Raw genomic sequence first — 23,617 nt, forward strand, 5'->3', positions numbered from 1 at the left:
CTTGATCTACTGGGCTTCCTTCTTCTACAAGGTCTCCTTCTTCAATTGGCTTCATCATAGCTTGGTGTTCAGAAGCAGCCATATCATTAATCGGTTTCTGCTTGCACACATGCCCAAAGAAATACTTGTCCCCACATTTCCAGCACAACCCATTATTCCTCCTGTTATCAAAACCCTTGTTCCCTTGTGTTGTATAGTTTGATGCCCCTGCTCCCTTGGTACCTATAGTTGGTTTGTGAGTGTTTGTCTGTTGGTAACTGCCATAGGTTACTCCTTTACCCCAAGTATCCTTCCCTTTTCCTATTCCAAGTTTCAATTATCCTTTCTTGATGTCTAGCTTTTTCCACAACTTGGCTTAGGTTATAGGGATTCAACATCTTCACTGTATGTCTTATATACTCTTTAAGGCCTTCTACAAATAATTCTAGAAAGAATTCCTCTGGTATTGTAGGACTCATGATCAGAACCCAAGCCTTTAGATCCTTAAACTTCTCCAAGTATTCATTGATTGTTCCCTTCTGCTCTATCTTCTTAAACTCACCAATGAGATTGAATCTACTGTTGTCTGCATCTTGGAACCTCTTACAAATTTTTTCACAAAACTCTGGCCATCTAACATTTCCTTTGCTTAACTGATAGGAGAAGTACCAGGCATCTTCTCTTCCATTGAGATGCAGTACTGCCTCTTCAAATTTTTGCTATGGATTGGAAACATAGTTATAATGAAAATACCTCTCACACTTTCTCAGCCAAGAACAAGGATCAGCTCTCACAATACCATCAAAATAAGGAAACTCTACCCTGGAGTTGTAGCTGCCATGATTGCTATGGTGACTTCGATCATTGACCAAAGCAACATGGACCTCTTCTCTTCTAAGGCCACTTCCCTATTCCTCTTCTTGATGTATCTCCATTAGTGCACTACCCAGTATACTTGTGCGATTGGGCAATAATTTTTCCATCAACACATCAAACCTTCTCGCCAGTTCATCGATTTTGGCACATGTAGTCTCATATTTCTTACTTTCTTCTGTGATGTGATTTTGTAGCTCTGTCTCTAACTTCTTGAGACATAGGTTTCGATCGGGTTTCTGTAATAGTCATAATTGTGGGGCTGGGAGATGCTCTGATACCAAATATAGTACTCTTATATAATTTTGACAATAAAAAAATAGAATTCGAACTTTTATTGATAATTGTCAAATGTATTACAACTCAGAAAACTACAATTGGAACTAATGTGCCTTCAACTGAAGCTTGAGCTTTAATGGCGGATAATCTGAGAGAATAAGAAGTAAGGTAAGAGAGAGAGAAGAGAAGAGAATAACGAAGAGAGAGAGAGAGAGAGAGAGAGAGAGGGGGGGGGGGATTGGAAATGAATTACCAGAATTTGCATAACCATCTCTTCCCATCTCTTTCGAATATAAGGCCCAATATGTAGCAGCCCTCTAACTAACTAACAACCCACTAACTAACTCAGCCGAGGACTGATCTGAGCCCTTTATTGATTAAGCTAACTTCTAATCTTAGACGTCTAATACAACTAACTATTACAACACGTGTACTCATGAAGTGTAATAAGCTGCCACATCGCCTTTCTCATTTTCATCTCTTAAACGTATCGATCAACTCACTTTCTAATTCTAAACCCTAATTCAATCAATTTCCCAATTAAGAGACTCCTTCTACATACATAACAAAAATCGACAGTTTCTTATGCTTTTGTTCTGAAAGTGAATGATAAAATATGAAACATGGTAAGGAAGAAAGATGGCTAACTAAAACTAACGGATTTGGGAAATTAGGCTGGGTATTTAATTTTGGGCTGGAGTATCGGAGCCTAGAAGGAAGAACGATAGCGAAGAGGCCTATATATTTTTTCAAAAATTTCAGTAATTCGGCAATTAAAAAAAAGGTAAAAATAGCATGGCTTAGCCAGTTTTTGGACTGATAATCGAAAAATAGTCATCATTTACAAAGTCATTAAAAATAGTCATTATTTTATGCGAAGATAAAATTCAGACAAAAAAACCCTAGCTGAATCACAGAAAGTTCCAGCATAATATGTTGGATTATGGAACTCCTACGTATAAACTTCTAGCATATTATGTTGGAACTCTAGCACATTATGAAATTCCAACATATTATGCTGGAATCTCATATATAAAAAATTTGAACTCCAACATATTATGCTGGAATTTTTTCGGAATTTTAAGAATATTTTTGTTCACATTTTATCTTTACATGAAAAAGTGGATAAGATGTAGAATATTTTTAAAATTTTTTCAATTTTTCGATAATCGAAAAAGTCGAACCACTGAAACTGAAGGACCGAAGTGATAAATCAAAAAAATTAAAGATTCAATCGATTTTCTTGATTTCTTTTTTAATTTCAGGTCTTCTCCTATTTCCAATCCAAATGAATTCTCTATGACATAACGACATATATACCAAAATAACACTGTTCCACTAAAATGACTTAAGTGGAACATCATTGTTTTAAAGTCTTTTTACTTGAGAATCAAAGTCTTAATTAAGCTAGAGAATTGCATATACTTGCTCATTCTATTTACTACCACCTACGTAGCAGACTTACCTCCAAAATTAGGAAGGCCTCGAATTAAATCCATAGAAATGCGTTATCACGCTATATTTTTTCAATACACGGCTTCTTCTTTTCTTCTATTTCAAAAAAACAAAAGGCTCCAATTGAGCTTACATGTTTCCTCAACAATAAGTACACTAAGAAATTAACATATTCGATTGTTCCTCTTTATGATTGTGTCACATTAAACTAAATTACAAAAAGGAAACGATGGAATAAAAGGTAGAATACGATGCAATGAAATTCACCTATTTGTCTAGTTTTATTTTTATTTTTGAATATGCGATGGATTTATTTCAACCTTCATCCCAAAAAGTTCAAAATGTCAATTCGGACTCGCAGATCCTAAATCCAAAATCGAGACCAAATCTTGATAATCCATTCTTCCCCAAGTCCAAATATCTGATAAACATCAAAATCTGACGTCAAATCAAGGTCCAAAGCCCCAAAATTTATCTCTTAAGTTTCAACAGAAAACCCCAATTTCTACTCTTTAAATTCTTTATTTATGGGTACTATAATTCTCCGAAAAAAAAAAAGTAGTTCCTCCAAGGGGTGAGTCTGAAGATTTCAATTATGTGGAGGGACAAAATGACATTACTCAAGAATATTTGGGTCAATTTGATATTTATTAAGGAAAAAATCAATCTGTCAAGAAACTTCGAATTCTAATGCCAACTCAATTCTATAGTGGAGCAATCAGTAACCAAATAAACAAACAAATCACAAGACAAGTTTGCAAGACAAATTATTCACATTGGCTATGGCTTACATAGACAATAAGCAAAAATTTATCCTACTGTTAATTTTTTCAGCACTTTTACTATCTTCTCCTGCAGTTCTTGCTAAACGTCGCCCAATCTCTGTAAGTTTTTTTTTTTTTTTTTTGGGTATTGGGTTTTGTAAATCTTTTTCTTGTTATTGATGTTGCTTTATCATTATTTTAATATTTTTTGGCTGTTCTTGAATACAAATACAGGATGGAGAGATCAGAGAGAAGAAACTCCAATGTTATGCAGATATTGAAAGGTACGTTGAAATTTATCCCACAAATATATATTAAATGTTCCTTAGTTGTTTTAAGACCTATCTGATTAAAACTTTTCTTAATTTATAATTGACCCAGGGAAAAAAATATTTATATGATGTTGGTGTCGGGCCAGCTTGTGGCTCGAAATATGATGAATTTGTGTTCTGGGTTTCAAGGCCCAAACAAATATAAAAGTTTTTTGTTAATTGGTATTGGACCTAGAAATAGATTTTTTCTTAATGAAAGAAACTGTTGAACTTATTGCTAATTCTTACTACTAAAAGTTTAGTCCTGAAAGAGGGATGACCAACAAATATGTTAAATTTTGTGTATTGGGTTTAAGACCCAAAAGGTTTAAAACTTATTTGTAATTGGGGTGGACCCAGAAAAATGATTTTCTTTATGGAAGGAGTTGTTGAATTTTTTGGCTCATTTTTTGTATTTATTATTGTCTTGAAAATAGTGGGTTGTGGGGTCAGAAGTGCAAGGCTACAACAGTAGACAAGGAGAATTGTGCTCTAGAATGCTTGTCACCAGTTTGTTATGAGCGCGTTTATCGGAGTGATCCTGTAAGAATAATTTACTTGTAATGCTTCTCCCGGCTTGTTTAGATGTGTATCTCTATGTTCATAATGCTGAATATGTGTATTGGTGTATTTTGAATTAGTTGGAGGAAGGGGAAAAGGATACTGTAAGGAGTCAAGAATACAAGTACTGCATGCACAAGTAAGAAGCCTATACTTATATCTTATGAAATATACGGTTGCTTTTGTCTTTGTTGATTTGATGGTTTGATCTGAGAGTTATGAGTTGTTAAAGAAAGTAGAACTCCTTGATATTTTGTGTATGCAACTCTTTCCTCTTGTGTTGTTACCTTCCGCAGTTCCGCCTTCTATCTCTCTTTTCTGGTTGTCATATTTGGTGATGGAATCTGCAGAATTGTCCACTGCCTAGTGCACCAAGGTTATTTAAAGGTTAAAGGTGGCAATGTTGTTACAGTAACTTTATATGCTTGTCGAGGAGGATATAATCACAACCAGGACTTCTATTTATGTATAGATATCCATGGTCAACATGAGTTTTGAGGGTGGCCACAAATGGCAGAAATTGAATGATGAAGATTGATAACAGTTCTAATTGCTGAGAACCTTTTAGGATACATGGTTACTGGTTAAGAGTTGGCATTGGGAAATGTGTTGGGGCTTATTGTTGGTCAGTATATTTCTGTACCACGTTTCCAGTAATTTGGTTCAGTTGCAATTTCATTTAGCTGATTGAGTCCGAGTCTATGTAACTATAACAGTTCGTTGTGGCTGTATTGTAGCCTGACTAGTACTAGAATTACCCTTCGGACAATATTTAGCCATATGTCCTTTTTCACCACAAGTAAAACAAGCACCCACAATACCAAAGCAACGACCACTGTGGTTCCTACCACATGTATAACATCTCGGATACTGTCCGAATTGAAACAAACTGTTATCCTTCTCCTGCGTGTGTTGTTGATCTTGTCTTACCGGAAACGTACTCCCAGAGGACTGTAGCTCAGACTCTAATTGAGTAAGCCTAAATTGCCCATGATTATAACCACTCTTGTCCCCAGATGGAGCACCACTAAACTCGCCTATACTACGAGCCTTTTTGTTTTCTCGTTGGACCCTGTCCCTTTTCTGATAGGACTCATAACGGAGAACAATGTCAACTACCTCTGAATATGTGCCACCTCGCACATCCCTAAGACCATGATAACAATGTTCAAGTCCATCCACAAACCGGCTCACCTTATCGTGCTCATCTGCAACCAAAAAGTGTGCATACGTGGCTAACTCAGTAAATTTAGCCTCATACTCTGTAACTGTCATAGTGCCCTGACGCAGTTTCTCAAACTGACATCTCATGTCGTCTCGTTTGCTTAGTGGAACAAACATATCCATAAACATGGCTGAAAACTCTGATCAAGTAAATGGTGGTAACCTTGCTTGTCTACCTCTCTGAATCGAAGTCCACCGTGACTCAGCATTCCCTGAAAATAGAAAAGTGGCACACTCTACTTCACGAGTCTCCTTTAATCCCAATGTAGTCAATATCTTTTCACAACGCCGAATGAACTTTTGAGGCTCAATAGAAGTCGGGGTAGCATCAAACTCCGGTGGCTCAAGATCCTTGGACTGTCCTATAGCCGCAACTTGCTGAACAACCTGTTGAGGGACCATCTTTGGTGCCTGAGGAGCTGCAACATTCAGATGAACTTGTATTTGTGTCTGTGAAACAGTTTGAGAAACTGGAAGTCCACCCTATGTAGGCACTAATGCCTCTAGCACTTTAAACAACCTCGCCACTACGTTTGCAGGTGGGGTAACAATAGGCACAACAACTGGCACTGGTGGTGGAGCATCCGAAACCACTTGTTCTTGCACTTGCTCTGGCATAACAGCTTGGGCTTGACCCATGTTCACAACTTCAGACTGAGGAGCGCTCTGTGTCCTGGTTTGAAATCTAGTCTGGTGAATCCTAGTTTGACCACTACCGCGGGTAGTATCACTTCCAGCAAATGCATTTGATCGACTAATAGAGGAGGATGCGCGTTTCCTAGCCATCTGCGAAAGAAATATTTAAAAGTCAATCTCGAGTCATCTCAACGCACGATTAAGGAATGAAAGAGGGGAAAACATCCTAAATGTTTAGTAGCCTCAAAATCATAAGTATAGGCGCCTACATGCCCATGAACAAGACTCTACTAAATACTGCTCCATGACCCGAGACTTAAAGTCTAAGCTCTGATACCAACTTTGTCACGTCTCAAACTATCCCCTAGACGTGACTGGCACCCAGCTAACACCACCCGCCAGGCAAACTAATTCATGTACTTTTAACCTTTTATATAAGTATTGAGAGAAACACGCACAAGTCCAAACCAAAAAAATAATTCTAAATACGAAATAATTATCCAACTAAAATTATAATCTATTTATAAAATTTAATGAACACTCAAGTAATAAATCTCTACCCCAAATTCCATACTAAGACCATGGAGCATCTAATAGAGTTATATGAGTTTGATTGTCGGACATGTAAACCCCAAAAGATAAGGAAAAAAAAGACATGAAATAGGTAAAGCTGAAAAATGGCCTCCACGAACAATGTGACGGCTCACCTCAGCAATAGAATCTGCTCACGCACTCTTCAGCCACTAGTCTCGTCCTCAGCAATAGTATCTGCATGGACATGCATATAAGGAGTGAGTTATACGTAAATATAACCCAGTAAGATCCTCGACCCGCCACTTTAAAATACTCCTGGAACAAGTGTTAGAAAATACAAACACACAACGAACACAGAAATAATATGCACATAAATTCTTTCATCATATAATTACTCCATAAAGTCCAAACCATTATTCAACAACAACACTATATATCTCAATACAATCTATACTAAGGACTTGTCATAAACGGCAGCGAAAAAGATTAACCAAACACCCCAACGAGTCCACGGCATCATACACAATTCCCCAAATCTACCACGGTGGCATGCAAAATGCCCTAAATATATTACGACAACGAAGAAATAATTTCTAACGCCCCAACGCCATAGCACGAGGCTACACCATACCACAAATCACTTATTAAATAATTTTAGCTTTTTCACAAATAATATATATATGTTGCTGGTCAAAAACCATCGATTCTGCCAAGCACACGCTCGTCCCAAAACTTGAACCAGACAAACAAAACATACTTTCAAAACGGGTTTGAAAAGCAAGCATCAAAAGTTTAAAGTCTTACTTACCTCGCTAACGAGACGTTCCCAACCTTGCAACGTCTAGAACACCAATCAAATAGCCTCTAATGGCCTCAATCTATCCAAAATATTGAATAGCATGTACTAATTAGTTTAGGAGAATAATTTTCATAATTTTAGGACAAGTCAAAAATCAAAGTCAGCCCTCGGTCTAATTAATGAAAATATATGTACCACAATAAATATCCGACACGTCACTTTCAGCCTTGGAGAATTGTCAAAATAGTAGCTTCAGATATATACCTAAAAGTTTCGAAACATTAATTTCTCGTGCAATTTGATACTACCTATGGTAGTGGTCAAACTAGGGTTCACTAGACTAGATTTCAAACCAGGACACAGGGCGCTCCTCAGCCTGAAGTTATGAACATGGGTCAAGCCCAAGCTGCTATGCTAGAGCAAGTGCAAGAACAGGTGGTTCCAGACGCTCCACCTCCACCAATGCCAGTTGTTGTGCCTACTGTTACCCTACCTGCAAATGCAGTAGCGAGGTTGTTGAATATGCTAGAGGCATTAGTTCCTCCTCATGGTGGACCTCCAGTTTTTCAAACTGCTTCACAGACACAAATACAAGTTCATCTGAATGTTGCAGCTCCTCAGGCACTTGAGATGGTCCCTCAATAGGTTGTTCAGCCAGTTGCAGCTATAGGGCAGTCCAAGGATCTAAAGAATTTCATGAATCTTAAGCCACCAGAGTTTGATGCTACCCCAACTTTTATTGAGCCTTAAAAGTTCATTCAGCGTTGTGAAAAAATATTGACTATATTGGGACTGAAGGAGATTCGTGGAGTAGAGTTTGCAATTTTTTCTATTTTCAGGGAATGCTGAATTATGGTGGACTTCGATTCAGAGAGGTAGACAGGCAGGGTTACCACCAATCACTTGATCAGATTTTTCAGCCATGTTTATGGATATGTTTGTTCCACTAAGCAAACGAGACGTCAGTTTGAGCGACTGTGTCAGGGTACTATGACAATTACAGAGTATGAGGTTAAGTTTACTGAGTTAGCGACGTACACACACTTTTTGGTTGCAGATGAGCACGAGAAGGTGAGATAGTTTGTGGATGGACTTGAGCATTGTTATCGTGGTCATGTGGTTAGGGATGTGCGAGGTGACACATATTGAGAGGTAGTTGACACTGCTCTCCGTTATGAGTCCTAACAGAAGAGGGATAGGGTCGAGCGAGAAAAAAAAAGGCCTGTAGTACGAGTTTAGTGGTGCTCCATCTGGGGCCAAGAGTGGTTATAATCGTGGGCAATTTAGGCTTACTCAATCAGAGTCTGTGCTATAGTCCTTTGGGAGTACGTTTCCGGTGAGACAAGGTCAGCAACAGACGCAGGAGAATGATAACGGTTTGTTTCAGTTCGGACTGTTTCCAAGCTGTTATACATGTGGTAGGAACCACAATGGTCGTTGCTTTTGTATTGCTGCTTATTTTACTTGTGGTGAAATAAGGCTTATCGCTAAATATTATCCGAAGGGTAATTCTAATACTAGTGTGGCTACTATACAGCCATAAGGAACTGTTATAGTTTCTTAGACTTAATCAGCTAGAGCCGCTCCATAGGGTGCCCGTGGACATAATAGACAAGGTGCTCAGGGGGTGGGTGGACCGCCGAGATTCTTTGCAATGAACAGACAAGACGCTGAGGCATCTAATGTGGTAGTCACAGGTATTATTACTGTCCATATGATATTCGTATGTGTCCTTATCTTTAGCTTTAAATTTAGAACGGGAAGTCGAGTCTCTTAATGTGGTGACGATCCTAGTGAGGATACTATATTTGTGGATAGAGTATATAGAGATGGTGTACTATTTGTTCAAGGAAGGGTCACCGTAGTCGCTCTACTAGTGTTGCCGATGTCCGACTTTAATGTTACTATGTGCATGGATGATTGGTGTCGTGCGATTTGATGCATAATTATCAGGTAAAGGATATTAGATTTGTTGTTTCTTATGGTCTTAGAATAACATGGAAGGGTATTCACGATTGCCATAGGCGAGTAAGTTCCTTATACGAAGGTTCTACATAAGATGAATATAAGCGTATCTAATTATGATTTAAGACACTAGAGTAGAGATTCTGACTCTTGGGATAATTGTAGTTGTTACTAAGTTTCCAAAAGAGTTACAAGAGGCGTATGTAGTGTAAATATGAAGATAGACGAGTGTAACGACGAAGTATTCACACCTCTCTTTCTAGGGGATAGCTCGCTTAACATTTGAGGACGAATATTCTTTTTAGTGCGGGAGAAGGTAATAACCCGAAATATTTTGATATATTTATTAATTGTGGGATTGAAGAATTGATCTTTTTTTAATATAGTTAATGGGCCTAAGCTAGCAGAAGAGAAATTATTATAATATATAAGATAGTATATTAAATAAATGACTAGGGGGCTAACTACGCATTATAAACTGAGAATTAGAAGTAAGTGACTTTGGTTATTATTTAAAAGGTTAATAACTAGGTCAAACCCACCCTTCTTAATATCCTATTGTTAGATTTTTCGTAGGAGTTAGGTATACTAGAGCTTATATTTTATAGGGAAAAGAAAAATAATAGCAATAAGATCAACTGAAAGAGGATTTCTCGGAAGTTGGTGGCTGCGTAAAGGAGTTGGCACCATAGACATTCGGCTTCACGTTTTAAAGTTCCATTCAATACATATTTGCTGCAATCTCTTTGCACAAGAAGAATAAGATTTATATTAAGTAACCAATTATATTGTAACGATTAGAAAGTAAAATAGTAGTAGCACAACAATTATGCAATGATTAGTTAGTTAATGGTTAGACAAAAATATATAGAATTCTAAGAAGAAACAATCTGGATGGAAAGAAAGTTTTTGCTTATACAATTCGGTCTCTTCTATTTTTAATTTAGGATACTTAATAATTAGTAATTACCCAATGATTGGGTAATAATAAGGAGACCATATAATTGTATAATAATGAATGTATGTAAATTGTATAATAAAATAAGTACCAGCAGATGCATTTGATCGACCAACAGAGGAGGATGCGCTTTTCCTAGCCATCTGCGAAAGAAATATTTCAAAGTCAATCTCGAGTCATCTCAACGCACGATTAAGGAATGAAAGAAGGTAAAACATCCTAAATGTTTATTAGCCTCAAAATCAAAAGTATGGACGCCTACATACGCATGAACAAGACTCTACTAAACACTGCTCTATGATCCGGGACTTAAAGCCTAAGTTCTGATACCAACTTTGTCACGTCCCAAACTATCCCCTAGACGTGACTTACACCCAGCTAACACCACCGGCCAGGCGAACCAATTCATGTACTTTTAACCTTTTATATAAGCATTGAGAGAAACACGTACAAATCCAAATGCAAAAAAAAATCTAAATAAGAAATAATTATCCAACTAAAATTATAATCTATTTATAAAATTTAATGAACACTTAAGTAATAAATCTCTAACCCAAATTCCATACTAAGACCATGGAACATCTAATAGAGTTATATGAGTTTGATTGCCGGACACGTAAACCCCAAAAGATAAGGAAAAAAAGTCATGAAAATAGGCAAAGCTGAAAAATGGCCTCCACGAACAATGTGACGGCTCACCTCAGCAATAGAATCCGCTCACGTACTCTTCATCCACTAGTCCCGTCCTCAGCAATAGTATCTGCATGGACATGCATGTAAGGAGTGAGTTATACATAAATATAACCCAGTAAGATCCTCGACCCGCCACTTTAAATACTCCTGGAACAAGTATTAGAAAATACAAACACACAACGAGCACAAAAATAATATGCACAGAAATTCTTTCACCATATAATGACTCCATAAGATCCAAACAATTATTCAACAACACTATATCCAACACAATCTATACTAAGAATTGGTCATAACGGAGTGAAGGAGATTAACCAATCACCCCCAACGAGTACACGACAGCATACACAATGCCCCAAATATATTACGGCAGCGAATAAATAATTTCTAACGCACCAACACCATAGCACGAGGCTACGCCATACCACAAATCACTTAAGTATTAAATAATTTCACCTTTTTCACAAAATAATATATATTTGCTGCTAGTCAAAGACCACTGATTCTGCCAAGCACACGTTCGTCCCAACACATGAACCAGACAGACAAAACATACTTTCAAAATAGGTTTGAAAAGCAAGCATCAAAGCTTAAAGTCTTACTTACCTTGCTAACGGGACGTTCCCCAGCTTTGCAACATCTAGAACACCAATCAATCGGCCTCCAATGGCCTCAATCTATCCAAAATATTGAATAGCACGTCCTAACTAGTTTAGGTGAATAATTTTCATAATTTTAGGACAAGTCAAAATCAAAGTCAACCCTCTGTCTAATTAATAAAAATATATGTACCCAAATAAATATCAGACACTACACTTTCAGCCGTGGAGGATTGTCAAAATAGTAGCTTCGGATATATACCCAACAGTTTAGAAACAGTAATTTCTCATGCAATTCACTACTTATTTTATTATACAATTTTATATTCAATCATTGTTATAAAATTATATGGTCTCCTTATTATTACCCAACTAGTTTCTCGACACGCGCATCGCGCCTGTATCTCATATCCACGAGTACCAAAATTTAATGTTGCATAAAATGTTATCAAAAATATTTTCAATTGTAAAATTGAAGTCGTTAAATGAAAAGTGAAAGTTTTTACAAATAATGAATATTGATCCTATTTAGCTAACTCAATCACAATTGTTTTTTTTGATGACCGGCAGATTCCCTTAAATTCTTATAGTCTGAGTTATGTATTTTCTTTAGAAGCCAATAGCACAAACTGTTGATTCCTCTTGACATTGTTCACAATAATTCCTCACTCCAAATATATGACCTATATTCTTCTTTGAGAAAATAATTAGAAAAGGCAAAGATTGAAATATATGTAACATCCTAAAAGAAAAGAAAAAAAGAAACATGACCATATCTTTTCCAGAAAATCCAAAAAAATGGATATGAAATTTGTGTAAATTTAATAACTTAACATTCTTGTTGTTAAGGATTTATTTGGTTTTTTTGTGCAAAATAATTTTGATTATTAAGAAAGTGACTGTCACATATTAGCAAATTAATTAATTTATTAAAGAAATGATAATTAACTCAGAGAACAATATCTTGATATGGTAATTAAAGTAAAAAATGAAAATAAATAACAAACAATTCAATAATTTGGTAATATCATAAAAGTAAGAGGAAATGACGAAGATATTATGTGAAACAACAATACATCAAATGTTGCTATTTTGTGAAAAACCAAACAAAAGCTATAAGCTATTGAATACATGAGATCTCATCATATGAATATTTTTATGATTTTATCGAAAAACAATAACCCATTGGAAGTCCAACAAACATCAAACATAAGTATTGAATTATCTTTTTTTCATTATCATGCTTCCAAAATGTACAAGAACCAAAAGCTACATTCTGTAACTTTGCTATTACACAAATTGAATACATGAGATCTCATCATATGAATATTTTTATGATTTTATCGAAAAACAATAACCCATTGGAAGTCCAACAAACATCAAACATAAGTATTGAATTATCTTTTTTTCATTATCATGATTCCAAAATGTACAAGAACCAAAAGCTACATTCTGTATCCAAAGAGATTTCATTACCTTTTGTTAAGCTCGTGCTCCTAATGTTGCCTTCATGAAACGAACCATGGCTCTGAATACCATTCAAAACTCATGGGAACGAATGAACTATCATGAAATGAGATTATAAAGTCACAAAAATTGATCCAAACAATACTTTGGCTTTTGGTCTCTTTCTTTTCCAAAGGTAACTTCTAGCCCTTCAGGCCCCCCGTAGATTATTGTAATAAAGGTGAAACTACTAATTGCCATATTAAACGTACAATTAATGTTGAATGAACTAAAAAATTTCCTACCACTCCAAGTTAGTTTTTGAAATCCAACATCAAACATTTGAAATTATATTTTTGTACTTAAATGCAGAATAGTCATTTGAATTTTAAAGGCAAAAAAGTTGTTCTAATTTTTCGACAATATCTTTGAATCTACAGTAATTTCACATGTTGTCTTTAAAAAATGTTTTTAATTTGTTGAATATATGTCTCCTTATTAAAATTGATGTACTATAAGACATCTAAAATCTTCTAGAAATTTGAAATGCCAAACTTAGAATTCTGAAACTGCAAAAGGTTAATTTTAGATAAACGAATAGTCTTTAGATACATTCAATATGGGATAATTAATTCTGTTAATATTTAATAGTAGATTTTAAGATATTATTTATTACTCCCTCCGTTTCAATTTATGTGAACCTATTTCCTTTTTAGTCCGTGCCAAAAAGAAACTCCTTGCCTTATTTGGAAACAATTTACCTTTATTCAATGATTTATAGCCACACAAAATATATGTGCCTCATTTTACACCACAAGCTCAAAAGTCTTCTCTCTTTTCTTAAACGTCGTGCCCAGTCAATTGAGTTCACATAAATTGAAACGGAGGGAGTATAATTTTGTGTTTACATTCTTGTCCTAAAATATTTACAATATTGTTTAATAGAAGGGCGGGCAATAGTGTTATTTATCTTTATAAGGATATTTTAATATTTTAACTTTTCACTTGAGATGTTCCCGCTTATAATATAGTATGATCAATGAGTAATCATTATGTATCCTAAATTAAAAATAGAAGAGACCGAATTGTATAAGCAAATACTTTCTTTCCGTCCAGATTATTTCTTTCTTAGAATTCTATATGTTTTTGTCTAACCATTAACTAACTAATCATTGGATAATTGTTGTGCTGCTACTATTTTACTTTCTAATCGTTACAACATAATTGGTTACTTAGTGCCTATCTTATTCTTCTTGGGCAAAGCGATTGCAGCAAATATGTATTGAATGAAACTTTAATACCTGAAGCCGAATGTCTACGGTGCAAACTCCTTTACGCAGCCACCAACTTCCGAAAAATCCACTTTTAGTTTATCTTATTGCTATTTTTTTTCTTTTCCCTATAAAATATAAGCCATAGTATACCTAACTCCTAAGAAATATCTGGCAATAGGATATTAAGAAGGTGGGCTTGGCCCAGTTATTAACCTTTTAAATAATAACCAAAGTCACTTCTATTTCTCAATTTATAGTCTGTAGTTAGCCCCCTAGTCATTTATTTAATATACCATCTTATTTATTATAATAAGTTCTCTTTTACTAGCTTAGGCCCCATAAACTATATAAAAAAATGATTAATTCTTCAATCTCACAATTCATAAGTATATCAAAATGTTTCGGGTTATTACAGTAAAAGCTGACAATAATGTTATTTTTATGTTATGTTAATGTTGTTATATGATGAACATATGGAGACCATGTTTTCTACAACAATGGAGGCTTATTGGGCTTGAAAGTGCCAATGGATTTGGAGAATTGAGCCACGATTTTAAAATGCTTACACTAATTAGCCTTAGTCCAATTAAGGCCCAAAAATCTATTCAAGATTAAGATTTTTTTCCCTTAAAGGTTAGGATGCCTTAATTCTTGTTTTAGTAGGATTATATTTATACTTCTAGTCAAACTAGGATTATTTGTTGGTAGCCCATTCCTAGTAAAATTCTTTTTCCTATTTTAGTTAGGATATGCTTTCTTAGCCTTATTCTTATTCTGGTTTTTCCTTAACCTTATCAATTTTACTCATTGTAAGGTCTATTTAAAGGGCTCAATATACTGAAAATAAACATTGGTGATTAGTTTTTCTAAGCTCTTGCTTCAAAAACGCGATTTACGTTTTATTTCACCCTTCTCCCTTTATGCAACGCTTCTTGCAATCTTGCGAGATTGAAGAACGAGTGGGTAAGGTTCTTTTCATCTTACATTTTTCTCACGTGAGTTTGAAGAACGCTTTCGGTAGTTTTGTGAAAAACTTTAGCGATGTGCTTTTGTTTTTTTCTCTTCTTTGTGCTTGAGGGGTGCAAAACCTTGAAAGTACATCAATTTGGTATTAGGACACAGGTTCCAAGTCTGAATTATGAATTGCTATCTTGTTCATCATGTTGCTAGACAAGAAAATAACAAGCTCGGGATCCTCTTCACTTGATGAACAACTTAGATTGAAAGATTAAGAACTATAGACCTTGAACGAGACAATGAAGAAATTAAAGTGCAGTTAGATGGCTTTAAAGTGCGCAACTAGATGACTTAAGGAAATCAATGCAGAATCTGACTGGATTGGTTGAAGGTTTGGCGATTCAAAATCAGCCACCAAATCTGCCACAACGCCTACAACCTCCATCGCCACCAAGACACAACATACCAGTGCTACCGCGACGTCTTCCACCCCGAGATCCACCAATTCAACCGCGTAGAATAGGACATATTGAGCAAGCAGAAGAAGCTATAACTGACCAAGGCATGAGAATACCGAGGCCATGCTTACTATGATAAAAACTCAGATTCGGAATACTCTAATAATCAAGGTAGTGAGGAGTTTGACTCTGATGAAGTTAAGTATCAACATGATAGAAGGAGATTTCAGAGAAGGCCACACAATAATAATCAAGAGAGAGGTATCGACGTGATGATATAAGCTTGAAATTCCGGAGTATGATGGCATATCTCAAGGCGATGAATTCATTGATTGGCTTATAACTATTGAGTGTTTTTGATGATAAAGAATATTCTAATGAGAAGAAGGTCAAGCTTGTTGCTATAAAGCTTAGAGGTTATGCATTGCTATGGTGGGAAAACCTCAAAAGAGAGCGAGGGATTGAAGGAAAAACACGAATTCGCACTTGGGAGAGAATGAAATGTGAATTGCGCAAACAGTTCTTGCAAGATACATATGAAGAAGATTCTTACTTGAAGTTTCATTCTTTTAGACAAGGAACTTTATCCGTGGATGAGTACACAAGAGAATTTGAATATCTTAGGCTCAAGAGTGATAAAGAAAAACAAACCTGCCTAATTGCTCGATATTTGGTTGGATTAAATTAGCCTATTACGAGTGTGATACGATTGCAGCCCTATTGGACCTTTGGAGATGTTGTCAAACTAGCCAAGGTCGTAGAGACAACAGAAGGAAGCCGAAGCCACATTTTCATTAACTATTAACTACCATAAAAAAGTTGAACACTTTCAACCATGGGAGTGCTAGTTTGAGCTCTACAAAGCCACAATCATCTACAACAAAACCAAGTGTCCAGAAAGTTGAAGGGAAGCCCATGACTTCAGAAGCTATTTTTAGAAAGAGATGCCATAGATGTGGAGGACTTTATGGGCAAAACTTGGTACTAAGCTAACACCTAGCACTTCTCATCATCCCCAAACTGATGGGTAAGCCGAAGTTGTCGGTCGAAGTTTAGGTGCTTTGCTCCGTGGGTTAATAAAGAAGAATCTCAAAGAGTGGGAATGTTACTTCCTACTGCTGAGTTTGCTTTCAACAAGTCAACCAACCACACTACGGGAAAGAGTCCATTCGAATTTGCTTTCAACAAGTCAACCAACCGCACTACGGGAAAGAGTCCATTCGAAGTTGTCTATGGTAAGAATCCTCTTGGACCACTTGATCTTTCCCCTCTTCTAGTTGCTCATTCTTTTAGTGGAGATGTTGATCGAGTGAAGAAACTCAAGAAACTACATGAGAAAGTTCGGGCACATATCGAGAAGCAAAATGCTAAATATAAAGAAAAGGCTAATACACGTAGGAAACATGTGGTGTTCAAGGAAGGCGACCTGGTTTGGGTTCATTTGAGCAAGGAGAGATTTCCCAACCGCAAGTTTTCGAAATTACAGAAGCGAGCTAATGGAACTTTTAAGGTACTGCAAAATATCGGTGATAATGCTTATCGCTTGGAGCTTCCCAATGACTTTGAAATTGTTGAGTTGTTCCACATAGGTGAGATTTGAGGTCCTTAGTCTTCTTATATGGTTTTGGGCAATCCTCACCTCACAAGCTAGCTTTTGGGGTTGAGTTAGGCCCAAAGTCCATTTATCATGGTATCAGAGCCAGGCTCATCCCAATTATTATTACCGATGTTAGGCCCTCATTTATGTTGTCCACGCTCTAGTTTGCAGGCTTGGGCGTGAGGGGGGTGTTGAGTTATCCCACATCGGTGGGATTTGAGGTCCTTAGTCTTCTTATATGGTCTTGGGCAATTCTCACCTCACAAGCTAGCTTTCAGGGTTGAGTTAGGCCCAAGGTCCATTTATCAGAAATATCACCTATCTTCAATGTAGCAGATCTTGTTCCCTATTATTCCGATGACTCGAGGACGAGTCCTTTTCAACCATGAGAGAATGATGAACATATGGAGGCCATGTTTTCTACAACAATGGAGGCTTATTGGGCTCTTGAAGGTGCCAATGGATTTGAAGAATTGGGCCACGATTTTAAAATGCATACACTAATTAGCCTTAGTCCAATTGAGGCCCAAGAATCTCAAGAAATTGAAGAGGTCCAAGAATCCATTCAAGATTAGGATTTTTTTCCTTAAAGATTAGGATTTCTTAATTCTTGTTTTAGTAGGATTATATTTATAGTTGTAGTCAAGCTAGGATTATTAGTTGGTAGCCCATTCTTAGTAGAATTCTTTTTCCTATTTTAATTAGGATATGCTTTCTTAGCCTTATTCTTATTCTAGTTTAATTAGGATTAGTTTTTCTTAACCTTATCAATTTTACTCATTGTAAGGTCTATTTAAAGGGTTCAATATGCTGAAAATAACCATTGGTGATTAGTTTTTCTAAGCTCTTGCTTCAAAAACGTGATTTACTTTTTATTTCAATGTTCTTCCTTTATTCAAACGCTTCTTGCAATCTTGCGGGATTGAAGAACGAGTGGGTAAGGTTCTTTTCATCTTACATTCTTCTCACGTGAGTTTGAAGAACGCTTTCGCTAGTTTTATGAAAAACTTTAGCGAGGTGCTTTTGTTTTTCTCTCTTCTTTGTGCTTGAGAGGTACAATACCTTGAAAGTACATCACTATATAACCTTTCAGAGAGCTGAATAACTTAAGTAGATTAAGTTACAATTGGTTGCTATCAACTTGTTAACAAACATATATAGGAGTACAAAGTAAGCAATGATCCTCAGGCTTAAGATGATAAAATTTCCGTGAAAACAGAAATATTTTGTACCTAGGGGATTGCGCCAGAGGCTCCTATAAATTTATTGAGTGAGATTAAAATTCTTTTTTCTGATCAATGCTTTGCTTCTTTTGGATAATTTATGCAGAAAGTGGATTACTTTGAGTAATTTTTGAAATATTTTATTTTTGTTGACTGATCAATTAGGATTTAGACATCCCAAAGATTGGTAACAATCTGCATTCAAGCTTAAATATGGATTAGAGGATAATTTTTCAGACCATGGTAATTATCTTTACATTTATAATGGTTTCACCATCTGAATTTAGATACGTAGGTGTTAATCTCTTATAAGAATCTACTTTAGGGTGGGGTTGGCGGTTTAGATTGTTTAAACTGTTTTGCAATTTCCACCATTTTCATAAAAGCATCAAACCTTGCTTGTTAAATTATTTATATGTGTGTGATCGTGCGTGTGTTTTCCTTATAACTCACTCTCAGATTGAGATATTGCTGACTTGTGCCCATCAATCATGTTTATGTTTTTAGCTTGGTTCCTACATGCACCAGCAAACCTACCTTACCGCAATTGAGTGAACCAGCATGAAAAGCTTTTAGAAGCTCTTGAAAACATCTTGTTAATCAAGGACCCAATGCCTTTCTGAATAAATAGCTGATATATCCACTGAAGCTTTCTGTTTTCCCCATGAACGCCTCATCAAAATGGTGATGCTATGATCAACTAAAGTGTTTTATGTGGAGTTGATCTCATATCTCAGTTAAGCTGATGCAAAACTTTCAGATAGATTTCCACTTGAAAATGTTGCAATCAGTTCAGTAGTACTAAATTTTACTTCCCTCTTAATTACTAGTTACAACAGTCTTACTAGGTTTTCACATTTCTTCTCAGAATACTGTCTGTTGGGCAGATTTAAAGCTTGTATAATAGTAATTTTACCATGAGGTTTTACCGAGTGCTCGCTCTCGCTCTTGTGTCTTAACTGGTACCAAGCAGATGAAACTAGCCACTGGAAATAATTCTGTTAAAACCTTTTTTCTTCTACTGCCTACCCCTCTTGTTTATTTTTCAGTTGAAACAAAATCTAGAACATATGATGTCTGAACAGCGGCATATGCATAAATTTTTGTAAGTGGTGTCGAAATTTTTAAAAGAACGAAAATAAATAACTTTAGTTATCACATTTGTAGACAACAAATAGCCTTAGCCCATAAGTTAGAAAAGGTCATGAGTTCAATTCCACGGCTCTCTCAAATATTTCTAAAAAAAAATGTTGCTAGTTGAGGTTTGAACCTCTAACCTCTTAGAGCAAAGTCAAGCACATAACCAACACGCCAAGAGACATATGTTAAGTGGTGTTATTTTTTTTCTGCTTATCCGTTTTCTCATAGTATTAATACTTTTTTTAGTAAAATTTTCCCGGCGTGATACCGCTTCGTTGAAGGTGCATCCGCCCCTGATACCGGATATTGTTCATATAAACAGCATGGTAATGGAATTCACTTTGAGTCTTTCTTTCTGCAACCTTTCTCATTCTGGCATTTACCTTCTCATTGAATTTGTTTCAAAGCTAATAAAATGAGCTCCTTTCACCTTTGTTTACCCTTTGATTTTAGGATGCATTCTGAATCTCTAGTTTGTACTTATTCTTTCTCTTTTGGCAGGCATTCCCTTGGGCAGAGCTTGGATGATATTAAAGGTTCCTTCGAGTGGTAAACGGCAAATCTGCTAGCATTGCCTGTGTATTCCTGCATCTTTTTTCCATTAACAACTTCATGCTGTATGTATGGTGTGTGTCGTGTGGATGCTCATTGATTTATACTAACGAAGTACTCCTTTCAGATAGAGTAAGGTTTTGTTCTCCATTTCCTTGGGTTGGGAACAATTACGTTGTTTTTCAATTCCCTTTCTGTGCATGACAGTGCGAGTAATATGCTTAATTTTTTCTTTTTAATTCAACCGATTATAGCAAGTTGTACTCTATTTTTCTTGTTACTATACCAACTCTGCTATCAAGATTACCTGATGGTTTGAAAAACGTAATACATGTCAGTACACAAATTTAAACTCTTCAAATAATGCTCGAAAGTGGCAAAAGAACAAAGTTTCAGCCAGTAGAGCAAATGGCCTTGGGATGTCTTTTCTTGTGGACGCATCTTCTCGTGAGCTAGCTTTTGGGGTTGAATTAGACCCAAAGTCCTGAGCTGACCGAAACTGCATGCGGTGAGAAAAGCTGCTCATATCACCAATTACGCCAAACACAATGTAAAAGTTAGTGAGCTGCCCAACCGAAACATGAATTCACATATTAGCCTAATGCAAGGATTTACATAATCTGAATTCACAAGAGACTTGTGCAAGTTATAGTAACTATGATCAACAATGAGATGTCTGTTATCTTAATACACATTAAGTAGAAACTTTTTTTCTGTAAGAAAACAAATTTCACTATTCCCTAGCTTCAACTGCTTTCTGAAACATGACAATCGTGAGGGTCACAAGGGAAGCGTAAACAGCATTTGGGATCTTCTGCACCACTTTCCCAACACCAGGGACTCCTTCAGTTGTCCTCTTTGTTACAAGAGCAACTGTTGGTGCTACTGCCAATGTAATAATCAGTCCCTGACTGACAGTGATGAATGTATCCTTTGTTAATTTCTTTATAAATTTGACAAATTCTTCGTGATCTAGTTCCCCGTCAAGATTCATGTCACATTCCTGTAACAACGAGGAAAAAAAGAAGATCAAATAATACTATGATAGAAATGAAACAACCCCCTAGATTACGATAACTCTAAAAGTCAAAGTGAAGTCAGATGAGATTGAAAAAGAAACACCCCATTGTTAAGTATGAAGTAAAAGGGCCAGTAAACTAATAAAGTTTATTTCTAAATTCATGTCGATACTCGATATATTACCCAAGATTAAGTTTCATAAGGCTAAGAAAACACTAATTCTCAGAGAAGGAACATAAGATGCATCGTCAGAACTGATAGTTATTACTATAGCAAAGATGAAACTCTAGTTTTCTATCTAACAATGTGTGGATAATTAACTCTGCCTAAATTATATCATGTACAAAATGGTTCAAGTGACCAATCAGTTAAAATGCAGCATACCTGCATCAAGGCTCTAACTTCTTCTTTAGGAGGAGGATCAAAGTGAGGACCAGGCAAAAGCTTGTTTATATCACTGCAAGATCACAAGTGATTAGATGTAGCACCTTCTCAAATAATAAATGAAAAAATAAAAGGGTATTGATGTTCTCCACAAGGTACTGAAAGGATTAGGCTGAAAAAAAACTTACTTGTAGACAAGTAGAACAGCAATATAAAGGTCTTCAAACTTCAGATTAGCTCTTCCTGTTTCATTTTTGAAACGATAAAACACCTTGTCTGTTATCTTTCGCATCTGTTTCTCTCTCCATTGCTTGCCTGCAACAGTTAGTAAAAACCGAAATTAGAATAAGAATTACATTTATCTTTGTTACAGTTAAGTGCCTGTGGACTGGAACCTGAAAAGCCATAAATACCCCCAAAATGTTACATCACCTGGTACTACAGGTTATTAGAAAGTGATAGTATATTATAGGTAGGCAAGCTATAATTGTTATAATATCAACTCTCAGCAAGTCATAGACTCCATGAAATGTGAGGTAAACAAGAGTAAAATAAGCTGTCGTACTATGTAGACAATGTATACACAGAAACTGTAGAAAATCAATGTCTGTGATGTCTTCTACATGAAAGACACACAACAGCCAAGTATTTTACTTTTGACAGCCACAAAAGAAGAGCGACGAGGTTTCAGTACTTTTGTTGAAATTTGCCTTTCAACAGTTGAATCATCCCAATAACTGCAATTGTCTGTTTGATTTAAGAAATCAACTCAAATTGTTTGTTGCTAATTTTTATTCATTCAAAATCAATAAAGATGCAAAGCTGTGATAAATAGTAATACTAATCGGCCGAGATAATTTATCAGTATAAACTCCAGCACAATCAAACAAGCAGAAAAAGAGAAGTCCCAATACTCATGTCTATCATGAAAATCAGGAAAAAAATTGTTGTATGACATTTTGCCAGGTCAGAAATTGCTATAACTAAATAATTAAGTACTCTTCCAAGACCAGCAAGACCAATCTGTCGAGACTGCAAGAGGATTTAGGATTTAAACTGATAGGTTCAACCTTTATATTCTCACCACTGAGTTCAAAATTTGATACTATTTATTACAGTTAAATGATTTTTTACACATATCTATAAGTATAAGGCGTGTAAGAAATACAGGATCACACCACATGTATCCCTGGACAAGATACACGTTACATCTGGCTACTGCTACAAAAAGATATGACGGAATTCATTATGACATATGTATTAACAAAAACCAAAGAAATTGAATTCCAATAAGGGTGCATATGCTACAGCATATTATCAGTTGCTACAACTATTCAAGATGCACAATTAAATTAGAAGTAGAACAGAAAAGGGTCAAATTACCTTGGAGTTTTTCAAGAATCTGTCCCATGGTTTGGAAATGCTGATGAGATAAGAGTGAAGACCACCACTATTTGGGATGAGAATGGAATAAGAAATATTGAAATTGGGGAAGCTTACAAAGTCTTAAACCACCAAATTAAGCCAATGTGATTTTGTCAGGTGGCAGAAGAAACGAAAGGCTCGGGATCCACTTCAAGTCGGATAGTATTTTATTTGAGACAAATCAATCGAAGGTAACTCAGGAAAAGGTTTCTATCGTCTGATGGTGACATTTCTTTGTTTCTATCTCCTCCTATGCTGTATCATCTACTAGTTCCACAAGCACACGTCAAATAATATTGTTTGTCTTTACCCTTAAAACAGATAATAGTTAAATTTGTACACGATTATAAAAATATGTGATTTGATTCGATACAAGAAATCAAGAATGTTAGATAATGAATTAAAAATGAAATCAATAATCAAACCAGTTGTGACGTTGAGTCCGAGCTCGGTTTTAGCTTAGCAGTAATCGGGCCCTTGATTCGAAGCTAAGTGGGCGTTTGGACATACG

At 35.9% G+C, this 23,617-nt stretch overlaps 2 protein-coding genes across 5 annotated transcripts; one reads left to right on the forward strand and one right to left on the reverse strand.

The window, feature by feature from the left end:
• Positions 1-3,148: 3,148 nt before the first annotated feature.
• On the forward strand, positions 3,149-20,545 carry LOC104086432 (uncharacterized). Of its 4 annotated transcripts, none has more exons than XR_684093.4 (6): positions 3,149-3,470; positions 3,585-3,634; positions 4,099-4,204; positions 4,303-4,361; positions 4,573-9,112; positions 20,227-20,545. XR_684093.4 is itself a non-coding variant. In XM_009590680.4 (5 exons), the coding sequence occupies exons 1-5, from the start codon at positions 3,369-3,371 to the stop codon at positions 20,276-20,278; spliced, it is 369 nt and encodes a 122-aa protein (XP_009588975.1). In that variant the 5' UTR covers positions 3,172-3,368; the 3' UTR covers positions 20,279-20,545. The 4 variants fall into 4 exon arrangements, 1 of the variants encoding a protein (XP_009588975.1); XR_684094.4 differs by lacking the exon at positions 4,573-9,112 and adding an exon at positions 19,972-20,051 and having other exon boundaries at positions 3,162-3,470; XR_001967340.3 differs by lacking the exon at positions 4,573-9,112 and adding an exon at positions 18,751-18,828 and having other exon boundaries at positions 3,163-3,470.
• A 293-nt stretch (positions 20,546-20,838) lies between these two features.
• LOC104086433 (uncharacterized) lies at positions 20,839-23,313 on the reverse strand. Its single transcript, XM_009590682.4, has 4 exons — positions 23,065-23,313; positions 21,870-21,996; positions 21,682-21,754; positions 20,839-21,280 (listed from the first exon to the last, which is right to left on the reverse strand). The coding sequence occupies exons 1-4, from the start codon at positions 23,090-23,092 to the stop codon at positions 21,011-21,013; spliced, it is 498 nt and encodes a 165-aa protein (XP_009588977.1). The 5' UTR covers positions 23,093-23,313; the 3' UTR covers positions 20,839-21,010.
• Between the last annotated feature and the right edge of the window lie 304 nt (positions 23,314-23,617).

This window comes from Nicotiana tomentosiformis, chromosome 1, assembly GCF_000390325.3.
Source record: "Nicotiana tomentosiformis chromosome 1, ASM39032v3, whole genome shotgun sequence".
Lineage (NCBI taxonomy): Eukaryota > Viridiplantae > Streptophyta > Magnoliopsida > Solanales > Solanaceae > Nicotiana > Nicotiana tomentosiformis.

What these genes read in the sequence shown, in the direction of transcription:
- LOC104086432 (XM_009590680.4), top strand. Translation starts at nt 3,369, where the DNA reads ATGGCTTACATAGACAATAAGCAAAAATTTATCCTACTGTTAATTTTT. An exon ending in CTAAACGTCGCCCAATCTCT is followed by an intron (nt 3,471 to 3,584) that starts GTAAGTTTTTTT and finishes ATACAAATACAG; the next exon opens with GATGGAGAGATCAGAGAGAA. An exon ending in TACAAGTACTGCATGCACAA is followed by an intron (nt 4,362 to 20,226) that starts GTAAGAAGCCTA and finishes CTCTTTTGGCAG; the next exon opens with GCATTCCCTTGGGCAGAGCT.
- LOC104086433 (XM_009590682.4), bottom strand. Translation starts at nt 23,092, where the DNA reads ATGGGACAGATTCTTGAAAAACTCCAAG. An exon ending in GATTCTTGAAAAACTCCAAG is followed by an intron (nt 21,997 to 23,064) that starts GTAATTTGACCC and finishes TAACTGTTGCAG; the next exon opens with GCAAGCAATGGAGAGAGAAA. An exon ending in AAGTTAGAGCCTTGATGCAG is followed by an intron (nt 21,281 to 21,681) that starts GTATGCTGCATT and finishes TCGTTGTTACAG; the next exon opens with GAATGTGACATGAATCTTGA.